Source organism: Penicillium roqueforti (genome assembly GCF_015533775.1).
Source record: "Penicillium roqueforti strain LCP96 04111 chromosome Unknown scaffold_02, whole genome shotgun sequence".
In the NCBI taxonomy this organism is placed as follows: Eukaryota; Fungi; Ascomycota; class Eurotiomycetes; order Eurotiales; family Aspergillaceae; genus Penicillium; species Penicillium roqueforti.
This window is the reverse complement of record NW_024067566.1, coordinates 1,449,105-1,461,473: the sequence shown is the minus strand read 5'-3', so window position 1 is coordinate 1,461,473 and position 12,369 is coordinate 1,449,105. Positions and strand designations below refer to the sequence as shown.

At 49.7% G+C, this 12,369-nt stretch overlaps 4 protein-coding genes across 4 annotated transcripts; 2 read left to right on the top strand and 2 right to left on the bottom strand.

Moving 5' to 3' along the window:
• Window positions 1-138: 138 nt before the first annotated feature.
• Window positions 139-1,488, bottom strand: LCP9604111_2026 (branched-chain amino acid aminotransferase; the record flags this gene model as incomplete). The annotated part of the gene is made up of 5 exons (XM_039069458.1): window positions 139-1,025; window positions 1,094-1,120; window positions 1,182-1,295; window positions 1,360-1,392; window positions 1,446-1,488. The coding sequence occupies 5 exons, from the start codon at window positions 1,486-1,488 to the stop codon at window positions 139-141; spliced, it is 1,104 nt and encodes a 367-aa protein (XP_038932153.1).
• Window positions 1,489-2,126: 638 nt separating this feature from the next.
• Window positions 2,127-3,612, top strand: LCP9604111_2025 (cytochrome P450; the record flags this gene model as incomplete). Its single annotated transcript, XM_039069457.1, has 4 exons — window positions 2,127-2,130; window positions 2,192-2,455; window positions 2,511-2,879; window positions 2,951-3,612. The coding sequence occupies 4 exons, from the start codon at window positions 2,127-2,129 to the stop codon at window positions 3,610-3,612; spliced, it is 1,299 nt and encodes a 432-aa protein (XP_038932152.1).
• Window positions 3,613-3,964: 352 nt separating this feature from the next.
• Window positions 3,965-4,553, bottom strand: LCP9604111_2024 (uncharacterized protein; the record flags this gene model as incomplete). Its single annotated transcript, XM_039069456.1, has 2 exons — window positions 3,965-4,409; window positions 4,474-4,553. The coding sequence occupies 2 exons, from the start codon at window positions 4,551-4,553 to the stop codon at window positions 3,965-3,967; spliced, it is 525 nt and encodes a 174-aa protein (XP_038932151.1).
• Window positions 4,554-4,791: 238 nt separating this feature from the next.
• On the top strand, window positions 4,792-6,123 carry psoB (hydrolase psoB; the record flags this gene model as incomplete). The annotated part of the gene is made up of 1 exon (XM_039069455.1): window positions 4,792-6,123. One exon carries the CDS (start codon window positions 4,792-4,794, stop codon window positions 6,121-6,123), a length of 1,332 nt encoding a protein of 443 aa, XP_038932150.1.
• Window positions 6,124-12,369: the final 6,246 nt, after the last annotated feature.

The window sequence follows — 12,369 nt, the reverse complement described above, 5'->3', positions numbered from 1 at the left end:
CCCCCCCCCCCCCCCCCCCCCCCCCCCCCCCCCCCCCCCCCCCCCCCCCCCCCCCCCCCCCCCCCCCCCCCCCCCCCCCCCCCCCCCCCCCCCCCCCTCGTAACAATCCCCTATATCCATCTATGTTATGCTGTGCACCTATATATCGATCTCTTTGCTTGAATGGTAGGTTTCTGGCCTCATAATAGGGTAACACCACGAGAATACGTCCTCTGCGAGACCTCTCTGGATATCCTGGATTGCCTTGGACAACTTTGTGGCACACTGGTAGCTCCCTTCTACCGTAGGTGTATACACAAACTTCTCCCCACGAGCCGTTCTCGTTATTGAACTAATGGGCACCACCACGGCCGCTGTACCGACAGCCAAGATCTCCGAAAATTCGGACAACTCTTCGTATTTCACGGGTCGGAGCTCAACCTTCCATCCAAATGAACGTGCCAGCTGAAGGCAGCTCTCGCTGGTGATGCTTCGGATGATATTCGGACTATCCGGGGTGACTAATGTGACATCCTCGCCCATCTGTTTGACGCCGATAAACCCTGCGGCAGAGAACTCGTCAATTTCGGATCGGGTTTTGCTATCCAGATGCAGAGTGATTCCATAGCCTTGTGACTTCGCCTGCATCGACCACCTCAGGACGGGAGCATAGTTGCCCCCTACCTTGGCCGATCCCGTTCCCATCGGGGCTGTGCGGTCAAACTCTTCCAAAACCAGCGCGTCCACCGCCCTGGCTCCCAGGAGGCCCGTGACGGGCAAAACAAAGACGCAAAAGGTATACTCGTCTGGTAAGATGAGGTTAATCTGCGGTCCAGAGCCGAAGACTAGGGGTCGGATATAGAGTGCCGCACTGGTATCATGCGGAGGAACGAACTCGGCATTGATGGACACAGCCAACGACACGCAACGGGAAAATTGATCCGTTGGCAGAGGAGGAATCGAGACAAACTCGCACGAATGGCGCAGACGAGCGCTGTGATCCGGGAGTCTGAACACATGAATATGTCCATTCGGATAGCGGAAGGCTGCATTGGAGCATTAGAGATAACGTTATAGAGTTTAACTTGGCGGCGGGTGTATGATTTGCACTGACCTTTCATGCCTTCGTAGGCTTGCATTCCTATTCTCCACAGTCAACGCGGAAGGTCACAATGTTTGGCTCGCTCGAGAAGAATTCTTACCATAATTTAACGCAGGAGACAGTCCGCTGACAGTCAGATCAGTTCCCTTGACCACCTCAGGCTCGCTCCAGCATCCCGTTTGAACGTTATATCGACATTGGACATGTCCGTTGACTGTAATGTAGTACGTTAAGATATGTCTACACTGTGGTCTTGATCTCACAGGGTTGTGTCTTACCCTCGCGAATCTGTATGCCAATGTTGTTCCAATCTAGCAATGTCAGAATCAAGTCGCAAAGAATGGCGGGCACGTCTTCGGCGTACCAAGATTGGCTGGTGGCGGAGGAAACTCGGATTCGGTCACCATTTTGTTACTAAATTTTCTTTAGATTGCGTCCAGTATGAATCGGGGCCTTTTCAGATGTATATATGCTGCATTTTAGTCGTAAATAGTCCCGGAAGCCATTCGGATAGTCGGACTCGGACTCGGGTCTATTAGTTAGCCACCAAGGCAAGAGATAGTCAACCCTTCGCAGCAATTCGGCCGCAGTGTAAATCAGTTCTCTGTTCAATCGTTACCATGATTATTCCCGTGATTGTGCTAATGAATACTGTAGGGTGGCAACTCGTGCTCACTGCCGGGACAACCCTGGGACTACTAGTAGTCGGGGGTCTGGTCTGTGTATGTCACATTCAGCGTGGTCTAGTTATCTAGTCTTTACTGACAATACCAAATCAGATTGTTGGACTAGTACTTTATCGACTCACCTTTCACCCCTTGGCTAGATATCCCGGACCGCTGTTGGGCAGGGTCACCAATCTCTATGCGGCTTACCATGCGTGGAAGGGTGACATCCACATGGACATCTGGCGGTGCCATCAGAAATACGGTAACAATTAGGGCCTCATAAATCCGTCCGTGTCAAAAGATAAACTGATTCTTTCACAGGGAATCATATCCGCTACGCACCGGATCGACTGACATTTAATACAGCCCAAGCGGTAATGGGTAAGTACCTACCTGAGCAAGGCGAATGTCACGCCGCGAAACTGTCACTGAGGCTGGATAGATATCTACGGCATTGGGAGCCGGGTCCGCAAGTCCAAAGTGTATGAAACGCTGGTCCATCAAGCGCCCAACACCCTCACGCTCCGAGACAAAAAGAAACATGCGCAGAGAAGGCGGATCATGAGTCAAGGCTTCTCGGACGCAGCCATTCGGTCCTTTGAGCCTCGTGTCCTCGAGCTGGTACAAAGGCTCTGCGGTATTCTCCAGGGCGATCTTAATAGTAACGATGGAAAATGGAGTAAAGGCCAGGACATGGCAAAGTGGTGTATAGTCCTGTCAACCTGCCTAAAATGAATTGCCCATGCTGATTGATCACAAAGTCGACTACCTCACCTTCGACATCATGTCGGCCCTGGTCTTCAGCGCTAGCTATGACACCATCCGGCAGGAAAAGTTCCGCCCCATCATTAACGCTATTGAAGAATCGAATGTTCGAGTGAGTGTTATTCTGCAGGCTCCCATCCTCACCCTTTTCCGGCTCGATAAGAGGCTGTTCTCCCGGTCGATTCTTTGGAGAAATCGCTTTATCAAGTTCATCAGACGGACGGTCTCAGAGAGGGTCAAGAAAAGTTCCCTGCTAAAGGAGCGGGATGTCTTTTCATATCTCAAATCAGCCAAAGATACTGTCACCGCGAAGACATTGCGGATTGACGAACTTGGAGGCGAGGCTGCTACGTTGATTGTCGCTGGTAAGTGTTGAGAGAGAAAACATAATAAAAATAACGCGTGTCGTAGCGAGGAATAATTCTTTTCCACGCAGGTTCCGATACCACCGCCACTACTCTGGCAGCAACACTTTTCTATATCAGCAGAGAGCCCTCCGTGTACGAGCGAGTAACCCGGGAAGTCCGCAGCTGTTTTGCGTCTGCGGAGGAGATCCACGCGGGGACACAGTTGAACTCATGTCAATACCTGCGCGCCTGCATCGATGAGGCTCTCCGGCTGTCGCCTCCTGCGGGGAGTGCTCTCTGGCGCGAGGTTGAGGAAGGCGGGTCGATGATCGATGGCTGTCACATTCCGGCGGGGTATGACGTTGCCGTTGGAGTCTACAGCATTCACCACAACCCAACGATCTATCCGGACCCGTTTTGCTTCCAGCCAGATCGCTGGCTGGAAGACGGACCTCCTGGGGTTCGAGAGGCCTTCATGCCGTTTTCTCTTGGCACGCGGAGCTGTATTGGAAAAGGCCTCGCCCTGGTGGAGATTCTCTTGACTCTTTCCAACATCATTTGGCGGTTTGATCTTGAACCCGCCGAGGGAATGGAGTACTGCCAGGAGTACACATTACAGGACCATGTTACAGGGGCGAAGAAGGGGCCTTTTTTGAAATTTCGCCCAGTTCATCGAGCGCAAGGCAAGGAGGATCATATTTGGAACGGTGTCGACAATGGGAGGAGCATGATGGCTGCAGGATATGTATGAAATGGAAAAAGTCACTTTGTATATATTAGAGGGGACCCTGCAACGAGGATAGCAGGGGCACCGACAGCCCTGCCTGCAAAACAGGATGAGAGCAAGGTGGTCACTGGGTGTAGTAGGGTGCTAGAGAGTAGAACACCACGGGGTGCCTACTAAGAGAAGGTGGTGTCTGCGTTGTGATCTCTGCCTCAGGTGTACTTTTATATCACATGACCGCTTATGTTTATTCTCACTCTGTTCTCTCTATCGCGAACCGCGCACTCAACCAATTGGCAACCGTCCATTCCCTAAACCCTTCACCCCGTTCCCTTCTCCTCTACATCCAGTTTCCTACGCCCCCCTAAATTGATATTCTCTACATCTTGCATGACTCCAACGTAGCAAGGACTCCAACCACCCAGAACGGCACGTCCACCACCCAAATCCGCACGTTATTGATCTTGAGCCACCCGGCCAACAGCTCCAATGTCACTTCCGGAATCGTATCTGGACTCATCATGCGCGTCTCAAACTTTAACATCGTGGGGGCAATGAATAAGTGCGCAAACGAGAAGAACAGGCCAATGCCGTAGAGCAATCGCGCATATGTGCCGGCTAAGTCTTCGGTGTGCACAAACAAATTGAGGATAAGAGCCACCCGCGCAATCAAGACGATACCGATGACTCCAGTCCAAATTCGAGGGACCACCGTTTGGAGCCAGTGTTGTAGGGCAGCGCCAACATGGTCAACCTTTTTGGTGGAGGTATAAGGAGGGAGAAACGAGGAGAGCGCAAAGTATTGTGCCAGTCGGTTGACCAATCTAAAGAATTGGAGTGTTAAGGGTAATCCTCTTTATCAAAACGAAGCTGAGTTGGCTCACTTACAGAATTGTCGTGGCGATCAAGGGAGTCACTCGGAGGATCTTCAGGGCCAGACTGTCGGCTGCAACGAGTTCAACGCCCATTTTGGTGCTGCTTGTTTCTTGATCAAGGGGATAGTGGTTAATTGTATAGTCACTCGGAGAAGAAACGGGAACAAAAACGAATATGTACTCATATAGAGCCTGTGCCTGGCTTGCTGCTGGCCTCCGTCGGATTCGGAGTCGGTCGACCATCGGACATGCGATTTTGTCCCCAAGTTCAACACCATACATAACATAGACGGACGATAGTTTCGCTCAATCCTCCCTGCTCTCAGTCGAAATGCATCGCTTTTTTAAATCCGATTTCTTCAACTTCGAGTTTATCCGGATTCTCTCCGCCGCCCCCTATGGCGGCGCCGAGATCGGGGAATGCCTCGTGGCGGCCAGTGATATCGCCAACGACAACCCCGAAAGCTGGCATCGCGCGTGGCTAGCACAGGCAAACAAAGCCCGGGCCCTGGGCGATGAGGCCATGCGCACCGGGGACAGGGTTTCGGCACGGCGGGCATTCCTGCGCGCATCCAACTACTACCGCGCAAGCGGGTACATGTTCCACGATGCGCCAAATACGCCGGATCTTCGGGTACTCCCTCTAGCCCTCAAGGTGATCGAAACATTTGCGCAGGCGCTTCCATTAGGCAACGGCCCGGCGTTTGCGGTCAGTATCCCCTTCGAACCGTATCCCCTACCCGGATACCTTTATCTCCCGCCCGCGTCGAAGCGACTGAAGGAGTCGGTACCACTGTTGATCAGTCTGGGCGGGGCGGACTCCATCCAAGAGGAGCTCTACTATGTCTATGCGGCCAGTGGGCCGAATCTAGGCTACGCGGTGCTCACATTCGAAGGGCCTGGGCAGGGGATCATGCTCCGACGGGATAAGACCGCCATGCGTCCCGACTGGGAATTGGTCGTCGGCCGGGTGTTGGACTTCCTCGAGCGGTTTGTCGAAGAGTATCCCGAGCTGGAACTAAATCTCTCCCACGTGGCAGTGGCCGGCGCTTCCATGGGCGGATACTATGCGTTACGCGCGGCGGCAGACCCCCGCATCCATGCCTGCGTCTCTATTGATCCCTTCTACGACATGTGGGATTTCGTCCGCAACCATATCTCTCCGATGCTCCTCGACGGCTGGAACAATGGCTGGATCCCCACGCAGCTGATCAACAGCATGATGGCCATGGCCATGGCCAGTTCGTTCCAGGCCCGGTGGGAAATTGGATTGGCCATCTGGTTCTTCGGGGTGAAGACACCGACGGATACCTTGGTTGAGATGATGAAATTTACTCTCCGCCGACCGGACGGTTCGAGTCGCCTAGATGATGTAAAATGTCCCGTGCTCGTATCCGGCGCTACGCAGTCGCTGTACCTCGAGCACGAGGAGACCCTCCGCGTGTTCAACGCCCTCGAGCATCTCGGGGATAACCGACGAGAGATGTGGATTGGTCGATCCCCAGAAGAAGGAGGGCTCCAGGCTAAGATTGGAGCTATTGGGTTGTCAGTACAGAAGACATTTCAATTCCTAGATAAACATCTAAATATTCAGCGGCTTTCACCGTCCCAGTCGGAGATAGAGCAGCTGTACATCAGGAGTATTAGGGGCAGGGGGTTATGACCTAACTGCAAGCGCCTGAGTTAATACTGGTTTATCTACCATCGTGCGCTTTCTACGAGGGAACTGCCCGAGAGACTACTTTATATAGCGCTACTACTCGCTATCGTGGTCGTATATACTCCAGGAAGTCCTCCGTGAACATCCTTCCTTCTCCACGTCACTTGTTTCTTGACCCATTGGAAGGAGCGTTTCCCTCCAATACGGGCAAGAACGCTCCATCATTCCTTCCAGGGATCTGTTATATTGTAACTTATGAAACTTGATTGACGTCGCCCACAGTATGCATTACAAAGGATTTCAATGCATACTTTGAAGCAAGCAGATAATTTAGCGATGTATCATGTTGTAATTTATTAGGTACTGTCACCGTCGGGTCTTACTCTTGAGTCTTAGGTAACTAGTTAACTAGCTAACTAAAGTGGAATGACTCATTTCGTGAGCACTGAAAGCTTGGGGGAAGATAATGATTCGTTCTAGTAAGAGGTCGACCCAAAGTCACCTGACCGACCCCATGGTTCACAGGTATGTACTTCTTTGTAGCTCATGCGCCAAAATTAAGAGGAGGCTGAATGCAAGCAATACATTCATTCGACACTACCCCAAGCTGCTCCCCAGAATAGACGACAGCATTTAAAACCCACAAGAAACCGCCAAATACCAACTATAGCCCTATACTGTACTCTGTACACGGAGGGATCCCGTACGAATTCCATATTACGGGACATAATACTACTCGTTGCGACAGCAACAGAACCCGCAAAGGACCCACAGCTGCAACAGGTTTCGATACGCCTATCCGCCAGCCACCGTCGTCGTCCCGGGTAGCGCTAGAGGTTCAATGTCAAACCGCCAAGACCTGCGGACCAAATTCGCTGACATTGGCTCCCGGGCGACCCGTGGCATGATTCTGTCAGTAATAGACCTCAAAGATGGCGAAGGGAAGGAACAGCTCGTGTTCGAAGTCATCTTAATTAGATCCTGACATGTCGGGGTTTGACCCTGATCCTTTACTAAATTTCCCGGGGTGGGCTGGACAACCTTCGATGAAAATTCTGGAAGCCACGTTGTCCCACAGGAGCTGAGTGTGGGGTCCGTTTCAAGATTTCAGGTTCTGGGATATGGGAAGGCTCAGATCTGTGACATGTATAAACCGCTAGACGTCTGGCGAATGCTTTGTGTCCCGTATGTTTGGTATATGGTAAAATGCGAATTTGCTTGGTGGATGGATGTGTGGGGATGTGTGGTAGAACTGGTAGAGGAAATGAGTGCTTCGGATAAATTAGATTGAGGTAGCTGCGGGATGTCGGATTTGTTGAGCTAACAGCAGCTAAGCTGGCTTTGGAAGCTGGCACATTGGCTCGACGGCGTTTCCGGTGATATTTTCCTGGTCTTGCTTGCCCCACTGGGGCTGATACCACTGCTTCAGAATGGCGTCAGCCTGCTGCCCAGAGGTCTCTGCTATCCAAGCCATAATCGACTTGCACCAATCGCGAGACTGAGATCAGGTTAGTATAGTGGGGAGTTGTTTTTCTAAGAGCCGGAGCCGCTTGGAGCCGGGTGTCATTCCGAGATATGGGTCCGCAATATCTGTCGGCGATAGATATTCAGCCACGATATCCAACACGACGGGTAATCAAAGATGAGTGGACTGTGAGACATTGTCCCGGATTCTACGGAGTACTCCGTGCTTATGGGTTGTTGCAATCTCTTGATGTTTCCTTTCCCGCTCTCCCGCTCTCCCGCTTTGTCTGAGGTATACGATACGTCGCGTGAAGTATTGCAAGCTTCAAGAAACATATGTGTACTTCCCTTGGTATCCGACTCATGGCCACGTATGCGATCTCCCTAATCGTATGATCGCACGCCGCCTATGAAACGAGCATTCAAAACGCCCGACACCGTGCACGAAATCCGTAAGCCGTGCCTCATACAGACATGGGATGGAGTTGAATCCGGAATCCGCACCGGCAATGAAAAAAAAAGGCACCGTCGTAAAGGTACAACGTAAGAAAGTCGAACAGATCAGCCGTGAGACGAGTGATGGCACCATGCCGGTTCCGGGATAGTTTCCTCTGAAACAAGGATATCATTTCGAATAGGACCGGGACGAGTCGCAATGCATGATTATGGTTACACAATCAGTGACGTGCGAACCACGGGCGCCCTATGATACTGTTGCACCAATATCCTCGGATATGATGGGAACATTCATTCCAAGTTGAGTCACATGCACGGCAGGAAGGCGGAAAAAGGTAAAAAAAAAAAAGGAAAGAGACACACATCTGCCTTCCTGCAGTCGGAATCGAAATGCCCCAGGAGGGGTAGACAATCTCCAGCATCTAGCAACAGCCGGGTCGGTGATTGGGGGCGATGATTCTGAGCCAACGAGAGGTAGCCCGGGGTGTCGTATCAAAGAGAGAGAGGCCCGAGGATGGTGAAATGGCCTCCTTTGCATGTTTATTTTTTTCCATTTCCGTATTAGTGTGGGGTTATACGTGATCCTATGTTGTACAACACAGCCTCGCTTGATTTGCATATATCACTGGAAGCATCGAACACGGATCGAAGGAGTGGAGGAGCGGGACGAGGCTGGGCTGAAAGGGACGAGAGTGGGGGATGTCTGAGACGTGTCAGTTCCTGTGATGGCTTTCTTCTTTGGGTAAGCTAGTGGATAGTATCTGGCATGCACTGTCATTTTCGAAGGTAGAGGCCTGTCGACGTGCATGCGTCAAAGCGGGGTGCTTCTTTTGACTGGCTTCCAAGTTTGGTATAACCCAAAGAAGATGTACATCCGGCCGAGTAGCCCGTCGCCGGGGCTGTATTCCCGGGGGTGTTTGTATGCCTGATAGGTATCTCGAGAGGAAGAATGGCTGTTTCGAGTAAGTCAATCACAGCTTGCATGATATAACCGGGGAAGAAAGTGTACGCGAGGCTTAAGGTGATGGAGCAAGGACCCCAGTGAGGCGCAACGGTTCCATTCCGCTGGGTCTGTATAATTCAATGTTAGCATGTAAGATTGTTATTGGAATACTTGAAAGTAGTCTAAATCGTGCTAGGTAACTCTATTTTGAATGAGTGTTACAGTACAGAGATGGAATATATATTGCGGTTTCCCAAACTAAACATTTGAAATGTTACAGTTATATCATAGTAGTAATGGCACTCAGAAAGGGAGAATATATATTAAATTCTCCAGAAATGGAAATGGAGATGTTCAGCCCCTTCCGTTCTCCTGAAGATCAGACCCATAGCTCAGTACTCAAATTTTCCTTTTATTTGCCTCTTTAAGCAAGAAAAAACGAGTGCCCCTGGAAGGCCGAGCTTCTCAGATCCCGACAAGCTTGCGCTATACTCCGTATGTTGTATGTTGTAATGTGATACTGGGATTTCCAAACTCGGAAGGTCCCAAGGAACATTCGATGTACCTGACTTTTTACGTACTGTACGCGTATCAAAACACGTAATACCGTAACGAAAGAAATTTGGTTCTCGTTGCGTCTTCATGATGTCACCACAATCATTCCAAGGTTACTAACTAATTAACGATTGGGAGTTGAAATAGTATAGGTCGTCCAATTAAATAGATATTCTGGAATTTACGAGAAGATTAGTGTTGATATGAAAGAAATAAGTTTTTTTATTTCTCCTATTAATCCAATCGATCTTACAAAAATAATCCCGGCAATCGAAGCACTCCCCACAGAATCACAAAGGGAACAAAGAGCATAAGAGAGTTTTTTCGCCGAAGGTTTCGTCCCATAGGGAGAGCCCGCCGTCAAAAGTGGGGGGACATTATTTAGGGCTGTTGATCGTAGCAAGGAGCGGATGCAAGATTGACTGGTATGTATTGTTTACATGCACATCAAAATGGAGTGCAGGAGGCTGAATACCTCTGTAGGCAGTATGACGCCATTCAAATCTTGCAGATTACTCTCGAGTCTCGACGATATAAGAAGTCCACGGGTAGATAGGTATCTCCGTCAAGATGAAGAAGAATGACGTGGACTCTATGTTCGATTACCGTTACTACTATATTGACTGTACCAGTATTTTTGACCTTCCAGAAGGAACCATTGGAAGTATTGAGAAACAGAACGTTCCCCTGAGCGATGTCATATATAAAATACACTAGCTTGTACTCTATACGAGAACGACCCTGTCAAGTGGACATCAAATTCCATAAGCCAATGGATGACCCCAAGGATCTTGGAAGCAAAAATAGTAAGACATGTTTTCCTATGTACATACCAAGTCCTAGTTACCGAAACACAAAAATATGTAATTTGAATCTGAATCACCCCCATCATGCTATTAGCCTAGTATAAGTCGCATGTCTCACGTCAGAGCTGGGAATCATTCGTGCAAGCATGGTCTGATAGCACGGTTCTTCACAATAATGTGCATATGCACGAGTCCATGTATAATGTAGGCAAATGGAGTTCGCTAAACAACCCCTCTTCATCCCGTCTGTAACCCCCTAGTCGGATTCTGGTGGAGATCGCTGACTGGCTAGCAACTTTGATTATGGATCATCTAAAGCACCGTGATTAGCGGTCAGGATGTTTTGACCGACAGAAATTATCACATCGCTGTCATCGGAAAAAGTGGCTGTAACGAACGCGCAGATCCTTGCTTCAGCCACCGCTCTTTGTTTTTACCTCATTACTAGGTGGGGTAGCTATATTAGGGCTGACGAGGCACAATGGAATATGGATCAAAGACAGGACTCTTCGGTCTTTTGCAATGGTCTCTTAGACAACGTGGCGGTCTACTTTCTATAATCCAATAATAACAGAACTGGGTTTGATCTCCCTGCAAGTTTTAATCTATTTCGCTGTTGTGCTGTCGCAAGGAACCGAGGGTATTCTTCTAACCCGCCATAACCGCCCTGCACGATGTCACGTCGATAGCGCACAGATATTGGACAGGAGACACGGTCAGCAATAGATTCGGCTCAAAAATGTAGTTTTGAAGTTGCGTGTATACTGGGGCATATGAGTCATTTCATTCCAGCACCGTATTCCCAGCCCACAAAAAAAACAAAGGAAATTCAACACGAGCAAAAAGAAAACTAAAAAGTGACGACTATTTCCCCTTTTAGGTAATTTTACCTTCCCGTCGCCTTTTCCGATCTTGCGGCGTATAAAATCCACAAGGAGAGGCCCGTTCCGAATACGTTGTGAGCGTACGCGGGGCTCCTAGATACTCGATTATCTTATTACCATAGGGGAAATATCCCTAAGGTCTGAACCAAATCCTTGTCGGGGGCTGTTGGTTATCGTCCTTGGATAACGCTAAAGTCCATAACAGCCCACCCGGGTGACGTGCAGGAGCCCAGGATCAGAGTAGCATGAGTAGCCTTTATGGAGGGGTGCTGAGGGATTTCGATTTTCTTTTCTCCGGCTGTAGCGGCACAGAGTTGTGAAGCAAAATCAAGGAAAGGGTGAAGCACGGCATCGCCAGCTCATCAAGTTCCAACGGCTGCGGGGTTGCTGGTGAACCCCGCAGATGTTCCTATGCATTGCGGCTGGTCACACTCTGCATCGTATAGTCTGTGTAACTGTGTGTGTCTTGACAAGACAGGTATAAGCCAAGCTGGAGGATCTGAGACTAAGGTATAAAAAAGGGGGGCTGAAAATACGAAAGCATGGAATCACGCTGCGGGAAGTGCGGGCCTCGTACACGGAGTAGGTAGTGTTCATGACAAAAACAGAGACCTCAAACTCCCCGACGATCTGTTTTTAGTATTTACGTTGGATAATCCACTCGTTCTGCACCGCCTAAACGGTTTTTTCACTGCCACACCAAGCCTCACCGGTTCAGGGATGAGATTTAATTTCGACGTTTCGGCGATGTAGATACCTTGTACTCCGTACCTTTAACCCCCACCAAGGTATTGAATAGGAGAAAATGGTGATATGTGTCGTGATCGACTTCACTCTTTTTTTGTCTCAGGGCTTAGGTGCAGATAGGGCCTGACCAGTCAACAATGAACACAAACACAACCTTGAAGGAAACAACAACACTAGATAAGACCGTGTATCACAGGGAGAACAGGAAAGTCTAATTGAATCTCGAGATCAAAACGCAGCAATCCGAAGGCTCCGCATATCTTCCCCGGACCGCTCTATCGGTATTAAGCGGAAATTTCCTCGGAAGTAATACAGGTAAAGAATGCCTGTTATGGTCTAACAGATACAGAGTAAAAACCTCAAAGTGATTATATTAAAAGTCGACTAGTCGACT